At 46.3% G+C, this 22,972-nt stretch overlaps 1 protein-coding gene across 1 annotated transcript in view; it reads right to left on the bottom strand.

Annotated features, from left to right (window-relative positions):
- Nucleotides 1-20,420, bottom strand: part of KMT2A (lysine (K)-specific methyltransferase 2A) — a 28,509-nt gene extending 8,089 nt beyond the window's left edge. Inside the window, 28 exon segments of the mRNA XM_009075858.1 lie at nucleotides 1-946; nucleotides 1,590-1,775; nucleotides 2,391-2,551; nucleotides 2,804-2,882; nucleotides 2,967-3,084; nucleotides 3,362-3,520; nucleotides 4,002-4,139; nucleotides 4,269-4,375; nucleotides 4,738-4,931; nucleotides 5,425-5,498; nucleotides 5,736-5,846; nucleotides 6,643-6,816; nucleotides 7,365-7,549; nucleotides 7,896-8,009; nucleotides 8,728-8,848; nucleotides 9,615-9,710; nucleotides 9,944-10,090; nucleotides 11,271-11,384; nucleotides 12,247-12,375; nucleotides 13,009-13,082; nucleotides 13,697-14,068; nucleotides 14,600-14,664; nucleotides 15,634-15,868; nucleotides 16,237-16,414; nucleotides 17,681-18,108; nucleotides 18,649-19,925; nucleotides 20,034-20,055; nucleotides 20,138-20,420. The exon segment at nucleotides 1-946 is cut by the window's left edge and continues 3,366 nt beyond it. Of these exon segments, the coding sequence (XP_009074106.1) occupies nucleotides 1-946; nucleotides 1,590-1,775; nucleotides 2,391-2,551; nucleotides 2,804-2,882; nucleotides 2,967-3,084; nucleotides 3,362-3,520; nucleotides 4,002-4,139; nucleotides 4,269-4,375; nucleotides 4,738-4,931; nucleotides 5,425-5,498; nucleotides 5,736-5,846; nucleotides 6,643-6,816; nucleotides 7,365-7,549; nucleotides 7,896-8,009; nucleotides 8,728-8,848; nucleotides 9,615-9,710; nucleotides 9,944-10,090; nucleotides 11,271-11,384; nucleotides 12,247-12,375; nucleotides 13,009-13,082; nucleotides 13,697-14,068; nucleotides 14,600-14,664; nucleotides 15,634-15,868; nucleotides 16,237-16,414; nucleotides 17,681-18,108; nucleotides 18,649-19,925; nucleotides 20,034-20,055; nucleotides 20,138-20,420 (6,287 nt within the window).
- Nucleotides 20,421-22,972: the final 2,552 nt, after the last annotated feature.

The following is a 22,972-nucleotide window of genomic DNA, read 5'->3' as shown; positions in this document are numbered from 1 at the left end:
CTATTACACAGCCTCTGGCCGATTTGTTCAGTTGCCAAACCCTGATTGCCAAATTCTGGTTTCAGATTTCCTTCATCACTGCCTGCTGCTTGACTTGAATCTGTAGGAGATTTCAGGGAATGCTTCTCCTTAAAACCATCTTTCATTAACTTTTTTCCCTTCTGACGCCTCTCTCTGGGGGCAGAAACTGCCTGCTCACCCACTGCAGGAGATCTACTGTTTACCCCAGCAGACTTCAAGGTCTTTCCATCTATATCATCAACTACAGGTGCTTTCTCTGGCTGTACAGGTTCCACGTGCTGATCTCTGTCTTTCCTTGGGCCTCTCTGATTCAAAGGTGGAAAGGATATTGCTTCTTTGGAAGAAAATGATTCTGAACACTCCTGAAAGGTTCCTATTTTAACATTCATTTCTGTGCCTGATGAACTGGTTGGCTGAGCAGACACTTTGGAGCTTCCTCCAGAAGCAAAAGTATGAGCTGAATAATCTGGGTCCTTTGAGGTCAGTGTTTTTATCTTCTCTCCCTTAGAAGGCACACCTTTGCCTACCAAATCTGAACTGCTGGAATGTTTCCCTTCTGTAGACTGAGATGCATCCAGCTGGTAAGTTTTACTTGCAGTCGTAGCCGCTGTTTTCTGGGAGCCTGAACTGATAGAGCAGCTCTGAGCTGGAGCGCTGGGAGGACCCGCGTTCCCTGACCCCACAGAGCGCTCAGTACTTCTGACGGTTGGGTCATGTTCTGACGAGGCTCCTGTGCTGGAGGCTGAAGACACGTTGTGCCTCGAGTAAGTGCTCCCGGCTCGCGAAGGGGAAATCATTCGGAGTTTTGATTGCTGCTGTGACAAGGAAGAGGTGCTGTGTCTCCGAGAACCAATGCTCTTAAGTCCTGAGGACAGCAAAGGATCTCCCACTGTCACTATTTCATGGGTCACTGGGGTAGGACTTCCTGAGAAAATCAGGCAAGGAAGACGGTCAGATGACTTGAAACCTTCACAATCAATGCACACACAATTCCTCATACAAAACACATGAAATTAAACCCCAGCAAAACCTTTCAGCAAACAGCACCAACATAATGATGACACTTGAGAGAGGTGTTAAACACCTGATAACCATGAACCAGGATTCACCACGTGGAGCTGACAAGTTTGTATCTCACAGTTTGGTGTATCAACTTCAGATGTGAATTTTCAACATCAGTTGGAACAAAGCATGACTCACTCATGCAGAAATAGCAGCTGAATTACAATACCAGATTTCCAATTCTCTCTGGAAAAGTACCAACTGAGATGCTAAGTCCCTAACTTCCATCACAGCTCTTCTGGATCACTGCTGTATGGCCCAAACACTGCCTTCTTCACCCCCAGAATGGTTGCTTCAGTTGTACATTTCTGGACACATCATCTCTACTGTGTATTGTCAGAACTTTCCTCTCCTCAGGCCTATTGCCATTTCACTGCTTTCTCTAGACACAGAAAACTAAACACCCATTCCGAGCAAGGCCAAAAAGGACGGGAACTAAGCCAAAAATATTTCCAAACAAACCTTCCCCAAAAAACTAAAATCAAAGTCAATGGCACTAGAAATACCTGCAGAGGGCAATGGCCTAGAGCCAGGAGATCTTTGCATGGATGGATAACTTGGTGTCCTGATCCTGGGAACCTTCGAGACCACCGGATAGTAACAGGAACTAGAGGTCTGAGAATGCAAGGGACGATCTGGTGATGGTGGGTTTACAATTTCAGGTGTATTTCGGCTGTCTTTCGGCAGAGTTTCTGTTGTTGTATGAAAGAGAAACACCAGTATAAGCCACGACTGAACTCTAAAAGCTATGACCTGATAAAGCATATATTGTGACTGGGGTATTTGTTAACTTTGCCATCAGATAAGGTCTGTTTTTTTCTCCTACGAATATTTTTAAACACTTGTAACAACACAGTAACACTCAGCTTACACACGAAATTCCACTATGTATTTACAGAGCTTAAGATTCTATGTTGCCAGTGATTATAAATGTTCTAAAAATCTTTCACAGGTTTATCTATGGATACAAGGAAGCAATTTGTAAATATGGAAGCAGAGCAATACGACTATGCAACATCATACTGAACAATCCCCATATTACACACCAACACTGACCCTTCAAGGACAGTTGGAAGTTTTAGAACTCTAGAAAATTCTCTGAGCTGTAGACTAGCAAACACCCCTGCAGCAGTGTTCGTTTGGCTCAAGCTTTCAAAGTCAGCAGTACACTCAGGAGCTGAAAGTATTAAGATGCTGTAACATAATTTGGAAGCTTGAAGTGGAATTCTAGTCCAAACTGGTTTAAGAGATGCACTATGGCAAAACCATACAGAGAATATACTTCTAGAAAGTCCTTAAAGGATTACCTGTAAGGGGAACTGGGCTATGGGCAATTGTTCTGTTATCATCATGTTCTACAGTGCTGTTGATGTCAGGTTCTATGACTGGAGGTCGGCACTCCATGATCTTGCAGGTATACACGCAGCGCTTCCTGGCATCTGTTGTGCTCCAGTACACCCTGGAGCACCTGGACGATAATTCAAACACAAACTGATTTACTCCACAGTTGAGTAAGCCTCATTCCTGTTTGAAATTTTCAGTTTCTCAAAAACTACACAGGCCAAAGGCCTCTTGGCACAACATGCTGCACACCCTGCTGAATCAGAGATTCCTCAACAGTCTATGAAAGCTACAGTCAATTTTCCCATATGTTACTTCAGCAGTGGTTTGGCACGAAATATACCGAAAGACATCAAATCATGAAACAGCTTATACTCACTGATAACCAATGGGAAACAACTTATCTTCACAGTCTGAGAGGTCATTCAGAATTCCTAAACAGTCTATTGTCATTGAACCTGAGCAGAGAGAGGAACAGAACAGTTCTGTGAACCAGATTCCAGAACCAACAGTGGATCAAGTATCTAGAGACTAGATCGTACCAATCATCATGTGGATGTTCTCTGGTTCCAAGCCACTAAGAAATTTTCTTCTCAAGCTGATCCCTTCAAAGTCCACAAAAACTCTCCTAAGAACTTCAAACCCATTCTCAGGCACCACCTGGAACAAGAACCCACAAAACTATTTGTTAATTAAAGGAACTACACAGTCTGTTCTACTCGATCCTCAGTTTGCTCTTTTGGTTCTTGAACTGCCACACAGCATCACTTGCCAAACTTCTCCAGGCCAGTTGTATCACCGACTTCTTTTTGAGAGCACTGCGGTCCAGCCCTTGTTAGCAAGGAGCACATGCAACATGAACTTCTAAAAAGTGCTCCTAGTTGCAGGTTAACCCCACCTTCAGAGCATGAGGCAGAGCATGAAAGAGGAATCTCACCTCTCCTTTGATCAAGTCACGATGCCTCTGGCAATAAACTTTCTTATCATCCAGAAAGACACAGTTCTTGGCTCGCGAGCACATGAAATGATAGTTGCTGGTACAGGAAGTGAGGCAGCAGCCTACTGTGGCGCCTGACTTCTGGCAGAACTCACATCTCTGCAAAAGTGAACGAAGTTAAAAATTAGTCTCTTCTGAAACCAGACCACCACTGCTGTTGTCAGTTGTTTTTCCTGGCACAGACAGAAGTCTAGAGTAATGCCTGATCTCCCACTTCACTGCCGTTACGTTTCACTATGGTGACTCACACACACGAGTAAGACATGGAGGAGGAGGTGAGAGAAGAAGGATCCCCCACAAAGCACATTTTACATTTGTGGACTGGTTCCTCCAGGCCTCAGACTTTTTCCATATCCAAGTGTCACATCTGGAAGGTTCACTTGGTCTCCATAGTATTTCTAAACTGGGCAAGGATAAAACAACCTTCCAAATATCTTCCATCAGTTCTATTACATACAGGACTTAAAAAATACTGCAAGGAAAGGACAGAGCAGAACAAACACAAGGCATCCTTCAGGTGGGCTCCTGTCTTGGTTCTGTGATTCTGAACTAGCATTAAGCTGAACAGTGTTGTACCCACCAGCTGCTTTCCCCGGATCACAGCCATGTGCACGTTTTTCAGAGAACCATCGTCATCTTCAAACACTTCTGCTGACCACAAAGCACAGTTTACATGTGTCCATTCATTTTGGCCAATATAGAGAAGACGTCCAGCATCCTAAAGAACCAAAGGAAATGTTCTACAAGACACAGCAATGCACAAGCCCCTCCAGCCTATCCACAGTACCAAATCTACGGCAGTGCTTAAGTGGGCTCCTACGGAAATGGGCACGTGGCAGATACTCACGTTAGCACTGTCGTCGCCGTATTTCAGGCACAGTGCACACTGCCTGTTGTCTTCTACATCTGGAGGTGGGTTCAGTTCAGGACTATCCTCTCTGCTTCTGTCAGTGCCTTAAGAGTTAAAAGAGAGAACAGTGTTTATTCTTGAAAGTCAAGGAGGCAAATGTTCATCTGGAGAGACTGTCAGTAAATGAACAGGGTAGAAAAGTTTTCAATAGCAACCTGGAAAGCAAAGGACACATCAACCTCTGCACAGCCCCCGTTCTGGGGAAAAGAGGCAGGTGGAAACGGATTCCTGGGTCCAAGCTCAGCTCAAAAACATCTCATACGTAACAGCCTCTGAATGATGTCAGGTCACAGAATTCTCTAAGACAGTTGCACTTAGAACTTTTACTGCCCTCCCTTTACTACGAGGAGGTCGAACCGAAGCACTCTGTGTTTGGGATAAGCAGTGCTGTTCTCGGTTTTCTTACCAGAGATGGGAGGGGTAGGAGGATGTAGAGGAGTGGGTGAATCCGGCTCTCCAGGCCCTTTGGGTTTTGGAGCTGGAATGATTTTCTTCATCAGAGGAGGCTGTTCAGTGCGGTTGTTCTCTTCGCGCTCCTGCCACTGAGCGTAATTGTGGTCAAGCGACGGCGGCAGCACTGCGTTCGGCAACATACCACTGCTGAGAGGCAGCAAGGGGTCAGTGTCATCCCTGGCTGCACCAGGGCCTCGGGCCCTGCCTACCAGCACTACTGACACCCGCTACACAGCGGCAACTCCTGAACTGCCTACAGCCCACACATGCTTCCCACAAAGGCTGTGACCAGTCTCATTTTTAAGCTTGCAATGTAGCTGTCTGTTTCTTTTGAGGGTAACAGATGCAGGAGGGCCACGTCAAATGTGGATGGGAGGAGGAGGAGAGGGAAGGAAGGACAGTACTGGCAAGCCAACACAGTATACCAAGTTTTGAGTACTGTTTTTGGTTACTCTGCCTTAGAACAAGGAAACTGTGCAACACCTGGGAATGGGATTACTGTGTAACTTCTTAGGGGAACAAACAAATAAATAAGTAAAATCAGACATCCCAACCCCACAAACAGGCTCCCTCAATACGCTTTGCTCGGACAGCTGGCAAACGGCAGGGTGTCGCAGTCGGATACAGAACCATTACTTACTTGCTTGTTACTTTATTTGGCTCCCAAAATCTGGACTTTTTGACACTGAACCATGGAAAAACACGCTCCATTTGCTAAAGGAAAACAACACTGCATTAGAAAAGTTAGACAACATATCCAAAAAACTGCAAGACATTCAGCCAAGATCTACTGTAAATGCACAACTAGTAAGATTTCATTAACATCAACAACTGACAATGCATTATTCTATTCCTGGAAAAGACCCAAGCACAATGGCCCTGTGGATCCCGACAGCAACAAGCAGTGGTAGGACACTATGCAGATGTCAAATAAACTGTAGCCCAGCTCACCCGGATGAAGAAGGACTTGACCATGCTGTTGGCTTTCTTGACCTCCGGCTGTCCACCATCAGAATTAATGGCTGCTTGGATTATCTTCACAATGTCATCACTGAAATCCAACTGTAAGAAACCCACAAAACTTCACATTAACAGGATTGCCTTTGGTACAGCTACACCATCCACTGACTTTTTAGGGCACCAAGTGAACATTCAGATGACTGAACCAGAGCTTCGACTCAAAACCAGAGAGGATGTGGCTATGAAGAAACAAGCAGCCCTCTGAATTTGCAAACTGGCTGGCAGAGCTGCTACACCTGCAACTGTTCACTCCTTCCTTCTACAGGGAGCTGACTGCTGATCAGTTTAAAATTGGCTAAACCAGGCACTTCACAAGGATGTGATCGAAATCTGGCACCATGACATTTGCCAAGCACTTTACAGTATACAGTGCTACTCAAGATTACAGGGAAAAAAAAGGTAAAGGCTGCCCTCTGCAAAGAAAACTGATTTAGTCAACACTAGCATTTTCTGTACATGACCCTTGAAGGCATCACCCTTCCATCCAGGAATTATCAGTTTCCAGTGAACTGACTGCCAGCAGTGCTCTTCAGCCAGGCCTTCGGTTGGAATTTGCACATGAAGGATGACCTGTCCCATTCCTGTGTACACAAATATCGGACTAAGAGCAAATGGGGTCTCACCAAGCATCACTGCTGGTTACACAGAGCCCACAACAGTGCCGACTACTTGTCTTTGGGCCAACAGTAACACCAGCCAGAATTATTTTTAGTAGCGTGATAACCTGCTTCCTTGTTCCTAAAGAAAAGGCTTAAGTATGCTCAGTTATAAGCACCACAGGTCATAAAGCAATTCACAGCGTCTAGTACTAGAATGGAACAATAAAGCTTTGACATACCACAGAAATGTAACTTCCTTGATCCATTTTTCTTTTCACTCCTTCCAGATCCAGAGGTTGCTGCTCCTCCTGTTTGCTGACTTCTGTTAGGACAGGAGGATCGGGACCCTCAGGAGAGCTTCTGGACGGGATACTCTCTTCCGTCTCGGGATTTAAGTCAGGTGGTTTTGCCGCCTGTGAACATCAGCAACAAGGCAGAGGGACATTGGCTACTGAAATGCAGCTGCTCCTCGTGACATAATCCCAAGCACATTTATTGGCCCAGAGATCCTCACTAACGTGAAATAAAGGAGACCTGTCCAAAACATAGGGACAGTGAAAGGCTCTTAAGCAGCTTTCTGCTGTGAACCATACGGCATGCAGCAGGGAAGAGCCATCAGCCATAGGACTGAACTCCCTGCTCAGAAGTCTTATTTCTGAACACTTTTTTCAAGACTGTCAGAAAAGCACCTTCACTGTGACAGAGCTAAATCCTCTCTTTCCTTGAAGAACTTTACCCTATTTTCCTTTCAGCTCCACAAGCTGTATCACAGATACTCACTTCTTTGTTTCCATAGGAATGAACAAAATAAAGCAAAAAGATAACTAAATCACAGCACGTGTTGTTCCAAATCTGATGCAGACACTCCTGCAGTATGAGGCACAGTAATATCAGAATTCAACTGAGTGCCAGGCACACTTCAAGCCCGAGTAACACTAACAGGACACCAGCTCCAGCTTACCTGTCGATACCGCAGCAGGTGGCTGGTAGTTCTGGAATTCAACAGGGCTGTTAAAACCTGCCTCAAGGAAACCTGCAGCTCCTTTTCCAGTGCCAGACGCCACTCTGCAGGGTGCTGGTCCGTACAGTTAATGCAGGTGTACGCAACACTCTCGGGCAAATTGGACAGTATCTCATACATCTCGTCTGGAGGCAAAAGGAGATAAAACAGCCATCTGAAATACTCGACTGAACAATGAATTCAGGGAAAAACCCCTACCCTACACTGCCTAACTGAAACATTTTTGACATAACAAAAGTACCTTGTGCATCCATGTGAGCGATGCTGCCTTAGAGGCAAGTTCTGTGCTTTCAGGATGTCACTGGTATTAGCACTGGTTTACCTCTCACCACCCAACAGGTACTTTCCAAGTAGGTCACAACAGGTGAAGATGTTAGAGTAACACTCTAGTAGAAAGGTCCAAGACTGGATTGCTTTGGTCTAATTGCTGCCCCACCTTCTTTAGTACTGAGGAGATGAATATTTCCTTACCAGAAAGGTTTTCACATTTGGAGTGGACCCAACGGTCGCATTTCCCACATTGCATCATCTTGCTCTCATAGTCATCATCATCATAGCATTTGTCACAGAGAGGACAAAAATTTCCTGCAAACCAGATGGGATCTTACCAGAATGCCAAACACATCTTAAAGCCTGAGTGGTTACTTACTAGTGTGCTGAGAAAGCAGCTCTGAACTCCCCCAACCCCAGTAAGCTGCTAGCACAGTCGCATCTACTGTTACGAGGCTACAAAGAGTGGCCACAAAAATAACTTTGGCAGACCACTGATTACTCTAGAATTCCATGGCTGGGCACCTATCTTTTGGGCATGGTGAGACTAACAAAATACTGTACGCAAGAACAACATGAAAAGATAAGACACAGGCAAGATTTCTCCCCAGAGCGCCCCTCTGAGGTTCGAAGGCATCATGTACAGTAACTAACACACGGAACAACCACTTCACAGTGCTTTTAAGTCAGGAATCTTTTTAAATGTCTTTTTCTCAACTGCTACTTGAAACTCTGAGCCAACAGGTATTTAGTCATTCCTTTCTACGGCCCAGTGTTCACATGCTGAAAGCCTCAAACTCTGACAATGAAGCAGTGGTGACTTTGGTCACTACTGCAATGTCTCAGAACTTGGCTTTACGACATGAGCTGGTACGTATGCTCTCAGGGTCAACCTTAACCAGCTGTCACTGCTGTCTGCACTGTGCCAAGCTCGGCTGCTATGCTGGCCCTCTGCTCACACTGACACTGGCTGCTTCGAAATCGAGCATCAGAGGAGGCTCCTGCTGTAAAGAATCACAACAACTTTACGTACCTTTAGCGAAGAGTTTGGCACAGTCATGACACAGCGAGAAGTCATGAGACCACTGCGCATCCCACCCTTTGCCTGGTGTTGTTGATCCACAGCTCTTGCAGCGAACACATTTGGTACATATCTGGAAAAAGAATGCATTTGGCAAGAGTTATTTGCTTTTATTCAGCACTTTCTATGCTTTCTGTCCTAAAACCACATTTCATAGTTTTTACTATTTAATGAGCACAGGGAGCTTATGCAACAGAACAAGAAGTTTCAAATGCTGAAACTTTCACTCAAAAGAACTGAGCTCACTCCCTTTATGGTAACACGGTGATAATGTGACAAGAAAAATCACTAAACCAAATCCCAGTATAGTTCTTCTGTCCTTCATGTTTGCACTGAAGAAAGTATCACCTTTCCCTCACATAAAACACCATAAGTAGTTGTGGCATTCCTTCTGATCTAAAATACAAAGTCTTATCCTAACAGTTTTGAAACTCTAGAAAACACCTAAAAGCTCTTAGTACCAAATACACTATGGGCACTTGCTTAGAACAAAAGCTTGAAAGATGCAAATTAGTGCATTAATTCAACTCTCAACACCAATGGGTTTGTAAACAAGGTAAATGCTTCTGTTCTAAAGAGTTTCCACGTTCTGGGACTATGAGCAGAAGACTTACTACAACTAAGACAAGGTGCAAGCTCTTAAAATCCTGCTTGTTCAGAACTTCTTATCAACCAGCCACCTCATTCTCTATTTCCAAATGTACGTTCTGATGCAACAGGCGCTTTGCCTTGAAAAGGTGAGTGATTGCATCAGAGCAAGGCACCTGCAGAGCTCTGGCCCATGGCATTATCATCAGTCAACAAATGAATTAGTCAAAGAAGAAATCTAAATCACTCACCCAAACTTTCTTCTTCTTGGTGGGTTTGGTTGGGTAGTTTGGGCCCAGGCACTCAGGGTGATAGCTGTTTCGGCACTTGTTACACTCCAGCAACTGCTACAAGAATAAGGGGAAAAAGCATTGGAGCAAAGACCTGCAAAGGGATGCAAAATCCTGGACATTTTCATTTTTTGTTGGATTCCCCATTTGGGGCAGAAGAAAGAATCTGCAATGGAGCAACTCAAGAGGCTCCTCCCCAGCACACAGAGACTCTGCCTCTCTGCTCGCTGGCCAAGCTGCGCAGCCAGAGGTGCTCTGGGAGCAGTGGGTGTCCCGGCAGTTCAGGGTACCTTGGTGGCCTGGTGCTGTCTCCCACACACGTGGCAGAACTTGCAGCGGCGGCAGCACCAATTCTCCAGCTGGTCCTCCAGGGGCCGCTCGCTCTCTTCCAGGCAGAACTTGTGGAAGGGCTCACAGCAGACCTGGCAATACACAAACTGCAGGGGGGGAGAGGCATGTTTTAGCAAGGCAGCAGCTCCTCCCAATTCCCAAACAAGCCCCCTCGTGCTCCGAACTTTGAATTCTGCTTTACAACTGACAGAACAAGGGTTTCTACTGGCATATTTCGGGAGGAAAACTGCGTGCGTATTTCAGATAACCCAAATACGGACAAGACACCTTGCGTCCACCAGGAGCCTGGTACCTGTTAGCTAAGTGCTCTGAGCATTGACAAAGGCCTACAGGGGACTCTTCAGATCTCCTTCCCTTTCTCCCTCCTTGTAACACAAGCCAACCATATCAGAAGACACACACGGTGCAGAAACTGAGGACACGCAGAGCAAAAAGAGAATCTCTCCCTCCATTCAACCCAGGTGGCCATTAGAAAGCTCTTCTAATTCTTCTGTATCTCATACAAGGCTGGTCATATCGGAAAAACCATCACCCTCAGGGCACAAACACCACAGGCTCACAGGGGACATGAGAATTGTTTGCCCCCTGGAGCAACCTGACTGAGAAGGGGATGGCTCCGTGCCCCACTGGGCCTTCATAGTCCTCCAATGCAGTGATGTCCCCATCAAGCACTTAAGCCCCTTTTCCCCATGTACTGCTCAGAACTCATCAGAACTCAGCCCTTCCCAGTGTGCTAGCATCCTTTTCCCCGGTCAGCTGGTCTGAAGATGCTGAGAAGGCACCTATCTACACCTGGAAATGTGTTAACACATTTCAATCCAGCTCTTTAGGCAGCGCCAGAACCTTTCCAGTCTCATTTCTGTCATGGTTTTCAGCTCCTGGCATGTACAGACACACCTGGGAAAGTCAATGCTGCCTAAAGCCCTTCAGCACCATCCAGCAGCCTTTCTTGTTTCAAGTTAAAAGAGAGCAAAGCTCCTGCTTTACATCAGCTGTGAGTCCCCAAATTCAGGGGAGACATGGGTGCTCTCAAATATGCTATTCTTCACACATAATACATCTCCAAAGGAAGCACCACGGAAGTTTCCAGACTGATTTTAAATACCTTGTGCTTGAGTATCTTGGGACAATATATTCTAGATAGGACAGATTTACAAGTATTGTTTTAATTTCTTCAGATTAAGGTAATTATATTTTGGATTCATTCATTTGTGTAACAACACAGTGCTGTAACTAAGTCATCAACAGCAGAACACAATGCTTTACCTCCACATGTCCACTGCTGGCACAGAGAAAACACACCACCCTGGGAGTAATAGGTACCGAGGTGACGATGCCTAACCCACCCATCTCCCAAACATTCTCCACTTCACAGTCCTCCTGCAAGTACAAAAGGACACATCACCAAGCAGAACAAGGCAATACAACATCAGTACAAAGTGCTCACGATTGCTGTTTTATACGTTCTGTGCCTGTGACTAAGAGGTCTCAGACTGAAACGGTTTCAGCGTCTGTCACGGTCTACTTTACGGTGTGTTTTGGGAGATCACACCTCGGCACTGCTCCTGCCGCGTGCTCGGTGGCAGGCTAGGCCTTCCCTCTAGGAAAGCAAGCCTCAGGAACGAGACAACATTCTTCACGACTGCACAAGTATTACTAACAGTGAAATTTCAGATGAATTTTAATACTTTATTAAAGCTCCATATTTGTATCAAACACTTATGAGATCTCACTATAATCTCCAGTATCAACACTTATAGATGGACTGAAAAATTATTAGGAAAATAGTAATTTTTATTATTATTTCAACACTGTTGTTCAAAAAAAAGTACATGATTTATCATTTTAAAACCCCAGATATGCCCCAGATGTTGTGAATTACAAGTTACTAACATTTTCCCCAAATCTTGTTGGCTCAAGTTGTGGCAAGCTTTTAAAGTTCCATCTTAATGGAATAATTCTTCATTAACCTCAAATTCTTGCTCATCCTCACACATTGACAGTTAAGGTTTTAAAGCTTTAAGTGTCTCTTCATCCAGTACTCTAATTCTAAGAAAAAAAAAGGCATAAGAAGCTTCTAAAAATCAACCAAGTGACTTGTCATGAGGCTCCTATCTGCGGATGCCTCCGAACGGTACTGGACACACAAACTGAGAAGTCACTGCCAGCTTTCTCAGGGGACTCTAGTTCCAGTGTCTAGAGCCAGGGAACACTCAAATACTTAAAACATTTTGTCCTCTACCTTGAAATCCACTCGGATTCTGTGGACTCCATCTGTAGGTGGCTTTTGCTTGGAACTGCTGCCGTTAGTCAGAGTGCTGAGCAGGTTCAGCGTGCTGCTCTCTGGCTTGCTTAGAGGAGGCGGCTTTTCCTGGTCAAGCAAAGGAGCCTGCATTAATTCCTGCAGTAATCCCGACCCCAGACATTAGCACTTAACCAGCAGTTACATTCAGTGCTGTAGGTAATTCAGACAACCCCCAAACCATCACAGAACTAACAAGTGTGTCGAAGCTGCAGGAAGTGACCATTCTGCAAACCATTCCTTAACTCACAGCTACAGTTCTCATTCCATGTGCTGCACTTCCCTCTACCATCAGGCTGTTCCGTCTCATCAGTGTGGGCTGGTATTTTGCTGCAGTGGGGCAGCTCTGGGTGTAATCAGGTCCTACACACTTCTCCCTCAGATTTACACAAGACAATTCTTTTTTTTTCCATAATGGAGCTGTTTCTGCGACAAAGGTGGCTCCACTTCTTACGGAAAAGCTAGCCTCCACCCCCCAGGGCAAAAGCCTTAGAGACTGAAGTAGCACCAGAAGCAAATCTTAGGCATAGGCCAGGGTTTTTGGCATCCACATACTGCCACAAGGGAAAACCTAACACCTTTAAGAACCAAATAAAAAAAAAAAGAATCTGGAAAGAGTTAAGCAATATGGTTCTACTTTCTAGACAGCGAAATTCCAGGTGCTTGAAATTTTACTGACTGTGTACAAAAACAAGTATTCACCTTTTCTTTTGGTTTCTGTTTCACAGGGAAAGTTGGACGGGGAGCAATTTTTTTCTGTTTGCTTTGTTCTGTGCCTAGGAAGGGGGGAAAAATTATGAGTATTTCAAGTAACTAACAGCCACCTGTAGAGAAGAAAAGGGAAAAAAATCAGCTGGGTAATGTGCGATGAGTTTTATACTAGAACTTTTCCACCCTCTTCTGTGGCTGCACCTCACCAACTAGGCGCAATCCCCCAAGGCATGACTCAGAGAGTTTGCTCTGCTAACAATCTGCAGCACTCTGGGTGCAAAGCCACAGAGACCCCGGAGCTGCCTGGCTGGTCACTGTCCACACTGCTCTGCACTACACGCTATAGTGGACTATGCTTCTGGAGCGAAACGTTACATGCTCCTGGTGTCGCACTCAGACCGGAAAGTCGACAGACTTAGCAATATTGAAAATATATGTCAAGACTACCATGACTATGTGACTCAGAATCCCAGCCAGGATGGTCATCTTTCTCCCTGCCCCAACATACACTGCGGTTCCATAAAAAGAAAGCCAGTTCTAAGCAAAACTTCCAAAATAATCTGCTGTAATTTCACCACAACATAGAGCATTCAACAGACTTAGAATCCACCAGATTTTAGTGGTGTTAATATTGTTACTTAAGACGGTTCAATCACTGAGGAAAAATAGTCCCATTTACCTATTTCTGGCTGGGGAGGCTGCTTTTTCTTGGGCTCAGAAGTGCTAAGTTTAGGTGCTTCTTTTTTCAATGGTCCCGAGCTTGGTGGCTGAGAAGGAGGGAGCTGGACTGGCTGCGACGTCTGCTTCCCAGTCTTTCTGGTACCAGATGCAGAGACCGGTTTGGGCTCCGGCACAGGAATGGAGGAATTCCCATCCTCATGCTTCTCCTCAGCAGGCTTACGGGCAGGCTCAGCGTTCTTCTTTCCGGCACTGTCCTCTCTCGGTACAACAGCCCCAGGAGTTTGTTTCTGTCCAGAGTCCAGCTGGTTTTTTCCAGAATGGCTTTCTTTCTTCTCATTTGTCTTTGATTTCTTCTCCTTCTTTTTTGCAGCTAGGAAGAAGAAGCACAGATAAAGCAAGAGACAAAGCGGTACAACTTCAAATGATTTGCTGCTCTTTTACAACAAGGAAACAGACACTTCGACTCAGAACTTTGTCAATCTGTCATACGAAAGAAAAAACTGTACTAAAAAAATAAGTCAATGCACTCAGCTTGTGCTTCCATCTGTGTTCTCACACCTTGGGTCCCTATTCTGAGAGACCAGTAGGCAATACCCTCCTGCAGTAACACAGCTTCACAGCCAAGAGCAGACTGAGAGCAAGGAAGGAAAAGGAAGGAAAAGGAAGCAAATGGAAGAAAACAGTACCAGTCCAGTGCTGAGAGAGCCTCGGGAGTACCAGTGCTGCCAGTATTCATATCTCTCCTGCCCCTTTCACCTGACCCCAGCAGCACAGGCAGGCTGGCTCCCTGCAGACTAACCTTTGTAAACTCAGTGGAGCCACAACGACAGAACAGACAGCAAAACCTAGGAAATGAGAACTGCTCTCTTGCGCTGTCCTTGCGCCAAGTCCTTCAGCCTACCTTTAGCTTGCTTCTGGAGATAAGCTTTTGAAGGCATCCACTGCAGATTCTGACACTTCCTCATCCTATAAAGAAAGAACATGTCATGAAATCAGAAGAAAGAAGTAGACGTTAAGAGGGGATTCTGTAATACTCAACATGAAGGATTGAAAATAACATTAACAATGCATGCACTACTTTAGTTCAGACAAAACCAGGTACTCTTGGACTGGGACTGGATTGGGGGCCAAACTTCTGTTAACCAACTTTATTCCCTGTTTGCCTTCTGTGTGTTGGGCCACCTTTGTTGGGCCTCCATTCTAGTAGCACAGCCTGTGGCTTTGAAACCCAGCCTGAGGCCTGGGCACGGCTGCTGAGAGCGACTCCTCGCAGCCTGCAGAGAGCTCTCACAGCGATTCTCACTGCTCCACTCTATAAATAGCTCTCATACCACAACAATCTACTGGTGCCACCTCAGTTGTTGCCTTTTCAGACAGATTATCTAGTCTGGTAAAATCAACTTAATGCAGCAATTTAAAAAAGAAAAAGGTTCAGCCTAAGAGGTATATATAAAAAATGATTGGAAATCAAGGAAGAGTGGTATTTCTTACTGACATCCAGAGACATCTTTGATATGTGAAGTATATATAAGCCAGATAAACATCAGCTTGAAAACACAAGCTCTTCATGAATGCAATTTGGGAGAACAGGAGATAAATATTCATGTGTACATTGCCTTCTTTGCAAAATCCCTTACTGCCCAACAAGAGCCAGGGGTCTCCCAACAAACACTTCTCAATGCTACGTCAGGTCAGTCAAACGTGGGAGAACAAACCAGAACTGAACTCCAAGAGGAGTCTGTAACAAGCACAACTTGAATCAGGGTCTTGACTCTTAAACTGCTTAGAGTCCCCTGCAATGATCCCACCTCAGCCCAGGCCAAGCTCACTGCACGCCGTGCTACAGGGCAAACCTGCTGCTCCTGGCCCAGAGCATGGGTATGCTTATCCCACCCAGCACAGCGATGAGCTCAGCAGTTTCCCAGACACACTTACTTGCAGCACTGCTTCTTTATATTGCGCCCACCAAACTTGGGTTTGTCTAGACAGTTAGTGCAGGTACCGCAGTCCTCTGGAACCTGACAGCCTGAGCACTGCCCGCAGCGCCTGGAGCGCCGGCCCTTCTTCACCGGAGGTTCTTGCTGTGCCTTGTTTCTGGTAACCGGCTTAATGGGCTTGATAGGTGGAGCAAGAGGTTCAGCCTCTTCTGAGCCAGCTATTGATGACTTATCTACCAAAAGAACATTCCTAGTGTGACTCTTCTGATGTCAAAGAATTTTTCAGGAGTGTCTAATTTGCTGATGTGATTTAGTCCATTAAGCCTAAGGTCACCTGCAGAGCCACACGGGTGTGCGCGAGTGTGTGCACATGTGTGTACATGCACACACACCCCTCAGCAGAACACACGCTCCAACAAAACTCCCAACGGTGAACAGATCAACCCTGCAGGAGTGGCACTGCAACCGAGAGCCCGGAGCTCTTTAACTCCTGATTAAAAAGCTCTCTCCCTTGTTAATCAGTTGAAGTCCTCACTTTAAGCAGTCAACAGAAGCTGACTCTGTACAAATCCAAAGACGAAGATCAGAAATCCTAACTCACCATCATTCCCCATGGAAGACAGTATCTTCTCCCGTTCTTCCCATGGTAAGGCACTCAGAGTGGGCATGTCATCAGGAAACACTGCTCGCTTGCGGCCCAGCGCAACAGCTGCTCTCCTGCAAACATGCTTTATCCGTGGTCCTCGGACTGACGTTTCTGATGAATCGCTCTCTTGCCCCTAGATTTCAGACATGAGAACACACAGTATTTGTATACAGGTACCAAAGTGAGGCTGAGAAACATGTAATGGAAACTTCTAAGCAGAGTTAAATTACATCTTAGCTTGCACTTTGTAAGAGTCAGGATAAAAAACAGCCTTCTAAGCCTCGGCTACCCAAGAGAGGATAAATGGAAGAGAGTAAGAGGTTTTACTCAGCTGGAATCACAAGGTAAGTTTCTACCCACTACTGGAAAGTACACTTGCTCCTGAAGCTGTGTTATCAAGGCACTGACATCACAAAAATCAGAGCTCACTGGATTCAGACCAGCGCTTGGTGCTGACCAGTCCAACAGAAGCCAGAAGTGAGTCAAGCTGCTCAAGCGCTTTGCAGCTACTGGTGTTGCAGACGTGGGGCTTGTGTTACTGAGCTGCTAAACAAATGCAGCATTTTAGTGCAATTTTCCATGTTTTGATCATAAGATTCTGGAATACCTCCCACTAGAAGAACTACCCCAAACAGGTAACTGTGAGGGCCTGGGCTTCTGCTACACCAGGCCAGACATGAGGATGAACATACTTCTTCATTTTGGAGAGAACAGTTCGAGAAATTTCTCTTTAAAATACGTGCTAGTGATTTTCAACACTAGGGCTGTGAGGAAAAGTAAAAGTTTAAATAAAAAGTATTCCCTGAAAGTGTATCTCATCTCCCCTTCTGGCAGAGAAAGAAGACTGCAGAAAAGGGTGTTTTTGGGGTGGAGGAGAGGGAAAAGAGGGAAGTGGTAGGAAGCAGTCCCTCAAATCAGATGCAACATCCCAATGGATCTTCCTCCCACCCATAAATGACAGATCACTGTGTAAAGTTAAACAACAGATAGAGAGAGCTTCAGAAGGCAACTATGCTGAAGAGGGGCCCATAGGAAACCTTGAGGGTAAGACAGACACTGCAGTTTGCTGGAACCATGCCTCTAAGAGCGAGTACCACTCCAGACGATTACTTTGCTCAGATTTATTCCGCGAAACCCAATAAGCAGCTACGCCATACTGATCTCTGCAGTGCACACAGCTCCCCCCGGAGCTGACTACAGAGCAGCTCCCTCTCCCGCTCAGCGTCTGCCCGGGACTCCTCGTTTTTGGGTCGTTTGCCATCTGTTGCACTAACAGCTGCTTAGCTCGGCACGTTAATTCTTCATGCTCAGGATACAAAAGCTACTTGTGACTATCAGTGCAAGTTCAAAATAAGATGCATTCCAGCAAAAAACCCACCCAGCTAGGGAAAAGGAATACCTGTGCTTTTGGCTGATCCGCTTGTTTGAGGGACTTGCTCTTCTCAATCTTGTACAGCTGGGCTTTCGCCTTTTTCAGAAGACTAGCCACCCTCTTGTCAGTCATCGGCAGTTTGTCTGCTTGAGCCAACATAGAGCTGATGGAGGAAGCGGAATGTTTAACAGCGCTTGACGAAGGGGCAGAAAGGCGCAGAGCTTTTTCCTTCTCCGAAGATGGCACAGCGGGACTGAGGTCCAGGTCTGATTTGTCTAATCCCCCTCTACCTTTCTTGGACGTTTTGGTTTTGACGGCTGCTGCGTCTACCAGAGCAGCAGTGGAAACGTCTGCCGCGGGATCTATTGCTGTGGACTTCTTCCGCCCGGCAGTTTTTTTGGCAGACGATGATGCTGCAACATCTTCGCTGACAACTTTTTCTTTGGGCACTTTACCTACAGGAAACAAAGCAGAGCTACTCTGAATTTCTGACCCTTTTCTCCTTTTCTCTTTCCTTGACTCCCGTTTGTTCTCCTTTTCTCTCTCTCTGTCTTTCTCTCTGCTCTTGTCCTTCTCCAGGCTTTTGTCAGCATCTTTATCTTTGGAGAGTTCCTCTGCTGCCCTGTCCTTGTTTCTGCCTCTCTCTGTCTGGGGACTCGATGTGAACCAGGGGAAGAGAGGAGTAGGGCTACTAGATGAGAAAGGCTCTGCCAGAGTGCTCGTCTGCTTCCTCGGTCTCTGGCTTCTTTCCGCTGATTCCCCAGACTGCGATAGGGAATGGGAGGGAAAAGAAAAAGTTGAATTTAAGGCACTAGTGGCGAGAGAACTAACTGAAATGCTAGTTAATGAGGAAGAGACAGAAGACTGTGGGGTGAGAGTTGTCAGGTCAGAGGTACTAAGCCTCCCGCTCCTTGTCCTCATGGAGTGTGAAGGAGATCTGGGTTCCGATCGGATGGGGCTGAACGCTTTCCTCTTCCGCCTGCGAGAGGACGCGCCGGTGGCAGAGGTCCCCGTGGCAGCGCGGCTGACTGACGAGGGCAGAGTTACAGACTCGAAGATCCGGGAGTGGGCCTCGCTCGGCGTGAACCGCGGCGCTCGCAGCAGAGGGCTCCTCTTGTGCATATCAAACCTGGCTCCAGAGTGGAGGGAGAACAGACGCGCCGGAGCCGTCGCACCCGGCGTGGAGAAGCCGGATGCGAAGCCAACGTCCTCGGGTGTCAGCGGCGGGGGTCTGAAGTTATCAAATATCGGTTTGCGGATAAGACCCTCTTTGGCATATTTTGCTGATGAGAAGTACTGTGGTTCTGACCTGGAATGTTTCAGAGAGGTCCACCTAAACGTCGGCTCTCGCAGAATCGACTTTCGTTTCTCTTGCATGGGTGCAGCAGAAGCAGGAAGAAAGGGTGAGGCTAACGGTATGGTCGGAGGCATAAGCCAAGGGGTATGGTCCGAGATGCTGGAAGCAGGCTGCAGTGGTGGGGGGGGGGGGAGCAAAGGGGGAGGAGGAGAGGAGGAGGACTGCTGCTGTGGCACGTTTGGTAAGGCTGACAGCTTTTTTGCAGTCCTCTGGCCAAAACTTCTTTCTGTTATTGAAAATCCTCTGTTTCTCCTATCACCATTGTCATTTTCAGGGGACTGAGAAACAGGCAGCGGAGCATGAACTTCTGGAGTATTGCTTCGCTCCTCAGAAAGCGCCTGCATCTCCTCGGACGCCTGCGAGTCCGTAGATGTGTCCACGCTGGGGCTGCTGGACCGTGAGGAGTCCGAAGACATCTGAGACGAATGCTGAGAAGCGGCACTGGACTTTTCACTGGAGCCACAAGATGTAGCACTGAACCTGCTGTTTGGTGTGGATTCTAGTCTGGATATTTTAATAGGAGGATCGTAGTCTTCATCCTCAATAAACCGTTTGGGTGTTTTGATAATCCGTGAAGAGATCGCACTCACGACCGGCATGATGAACTGTCGGATATTCTTGAGCTGGGTTCTCCCCTTCCTGCCCTGCAGTTTGGCTGCTTCTTTCTCAATCTTTTTTTGTGCTCCCTTTTTAGCCCTCTGCAAGAGTTGCTTAGCAATTGCAGCATCCGTCCTTTTGGTGGAAGGTATAATCCTAACGGGCTTAATCCTGCGCGGGCTCTGTCTGACAGCAGTCTTCTCTTCCTTCGTGAGAGGTGGTGTGCCATCCTTTTCTTTGCGAATCCTCTGGGGCTTCTCCAGCTGCGAGTTGATGACTAGAGCTGAGGAAGTCTTTAAACGCTCAGAGGACGGTGGTCTGCTGCAGCATCCGTCCTTTTGGTGGAAGGTATAATCCTAACGGGCTTAATCCTGCGCGGGCTCTGTCTGACAGCAGTCTTCTCTTCCTTCGTGAGAGGTGGTGTGCCATCCTTTTCTTTGCGAATCCTCTGGGGCTTCTCCAGCTGCGAGTTGATGACTAGAGCTGAGGAAGTCTTTAAACGCTCAGAGGACGGTGGTCTGCCTCTCCACGATCTGATTTTCTCCCAATCTGAAGTTTTGCCCCAGGCTTAAATTTAGATTTCAGTGGGGAGAGCTTACTAGTTCTTAATTTCTTGATCTTAGTTGCTTGCTGAAATGTAGTGGATGGTGACCTTTTGATTTTTTTCAGACTTCCTTTTTCGTCTTTGCTGCCTTTCTGAATGTCTGACGCGTCCTTCTCCTGGGACAATTTGAACTTCACAGTTGTAAGTGTGGGAGGCCTTCCCCGTCTTTTTTCCCCACTCTTCGACTCCTTCTTCTTTACTTTCTCCATGGAGGTGGTTTCAGACTTGTTCGAAGGGGAACACACTGATGAAGAGTCTGACAGTACAGCTGAACTTCGGTCAGAACTGCTCCGGGGCCTCCCACGAGGTTTCCGCGGACTAGATTTAACTGAGAGGGAAGTAGAGAATGCAGAGCACATATTAAATTTCTCCGTGTGTGGGATCAGCATTACCCAGGTCACACGAGTATTTACTCAGTATCAGCCACGCTGCCTGTACAAGTTGCCAAAACATTTATCATCAACCAATAAAGAACAGTTTTTCCACTACATGCAGAGAGCACCTTCCCTACAAACCTCTTGTCCCACAGCAAATTCCAAGTAGAAAGCACTTTGAAAAATGCAAGCTTGTCTTTTCACAACAACTACATATGCAATGGCACAAACCCACTACCAACCTCACCTTGGGAGGCAGCAACAGTTCTCAAGGACACATGTCACCTTTTAAACATTTTTAAAATCAGATCACAGCTGGTTGAAAGAAATAAAGAAATCCTTCTTCTCTAGTACCATCCATCTGCATTGTCAGGGGAGAGGTCAGTAGGGCAACAACAACCTACAGGGAGAGGCTGATACAGGACATTTACTACACAACTGGTGTTAGCTTTGAAGCACAGTCTGCACTTGGCATTGACTTGGAATCATCAAGCATTTCACGCATCCCCACCAAACCCAGCTGTTCCAGGTCTGGGTCTTCCCTCAGGACATCCTGCTAGCAAGGTGCTCCAGAGCAGGGTCTGCTGGTGAGGCCATGCTGAGCATTGTGGAGGACGAGCAGAGTGCCCTGGTGAGAGCATTTATTGACAACAACCTAAGCAAAAGCTAGACTCATCTACCAGCAGTCCCATTGTGATTTGACCCTGCATCTCGAAAGCTGAAAATGCAGCAACTTAGCTACAGCTTATCCTCAAGTGTTCTGTACCTGGTGTGTTTCCACAAAAGTGCAGGTTCCAGATACAAGCAAGAATTAGTCTACCAAAAGATACTGAAATATTTCTATTAAACAACTGCCTCTCCAAAACACTGACATGAGGTTTCAAACACCGGTTTCATCGGTGTAACTCTTTCACTCAAAGTTTCCCTGTTCTTTTACAGATCAGACGTACAGAGTGCAAAACTAACTGCGCTGAATCCAAAGACTGGGGTAACTTTATTAGGGGATGAAATCTGATGGATCAAAGAGGAAAGGCAGAGCAAAACCATCACAAAGGAAAACAAAGACAGCACCCAATCCTGCAACTTGAACTTACCTGTGGGGGACCTGGTGGGACTTCGTACTTTCACTTCTTCATCTGAACCAAAACCTAAGAACTGTTCATCCTGCAATGAGAAAGCAGATGGAAGTTTGACGACGTGGATATTAGCATTACAACAAACTTCACTGTGATCAAAGCACAGAAGGATTCTAGAAGATTTTCCTTCCCCAAAGAAGCTACTGGCATTTGTACTTCTAACAAACAATTGCTACAAAGGAAACACAACTTTCATGCACACACTGAATGCAGCTACATTGTACAGCTACGGAATGCTCAGAAAGAGTTACGGGAAACAAAGGACAAATATATACAGAAACAAACTCTTACAGCACACGATCTGCTGCTCATATCAAACCACAAAGCTCTGCTCCTGCGAGCTATTATTCAAACCACCCTGAAGACACAGTCCAGCAAAAGAAGTGTTTCTGTGTTTATTATTCAAGTACAAACATAGCCTGACTTCCTGAAAACTCATGTACATCCTCTCTTTTTAATTCACTTCAGATGTTGTCTTTAGGAGAGAAGAAAACCTGACTTCCCCGGAAAAGCTCTTCCCTCTGACAGAGACATGAGGCTAAGGGCTCTCTGTCCACACTGCAGCAGGTTTGCCAAAGAGTCTCTAAGTGTCAATCCTGTTTGTCTGCCACCCAAACGTGTGGTGACTTTTGTCCATACGTTGTTCCACCTTTCCTGATCCATTTTCACCTCAAGTATTTACGTTGGCCAGACTTAGCTTTCCCAAGAACTCTGAAAACAGGACTGTCACTTGCTGCTCTTCCCTTCGTGGTGCTGGGTGATGTGGCCGCACAAAGAAAGTTACTGTGCTGGTTCTGTACCAAACGACCTGCAAAGAGGTTCGAGAAGAGCAGGTGCTGTGAGAAGAGCATCCTGAAAGTGCAACGGGGCAACACTGCAGGTGAGCTGTGCAGAGAACTGACACCGTCTCCTAGCGGAGCTCAGGCCTAGTCGAAACAGAACCTTTGTTCCCCCTCGTGCTTTCCACATGGAATTCCTACTTCATCTACTGGCAGGACAGACCACGAGGAGCATCTTGGCTGCTGAAACCACAATCTGGTTCTAAAGCGATTAAACCACATGCACCGAGACCTGCACCCGTGCCTACAGAAGAGTCGTGATGGGACGAAAAGCAACAAGGCTGAAGACAAAATTATTTCCCCAAACTGCATGCATGTTTCTGTCTGAGGAGCCTCGCAATTCAAGTACAGTAACTGTTCTGAGCAAGTGGCCATCCAAGCTCTCAGTGCAGACAAACCCAACGCGTACCAC

The sequence above is a fragment of the Acanthisitta chloris genome, unplaced genomic scaffold, assembly GCF_000695815.1.
Source record: "Acanthisitta chloris isolate BGI_N310 unplaced genomic scaffold, ASM69581v1 scaffold24685, whole genome shotgun sequence".
NCBI lineage: Eukaryota > Metazoa > Chordata > Aves > Passeriformes > Acanthisittidae > Acanthisitta > Acanthisitta chloris.
Note: the sequence above shows the minus strand (reverse complement) of the source record. Positions and strands in the feature narration are given on the sequence as shown.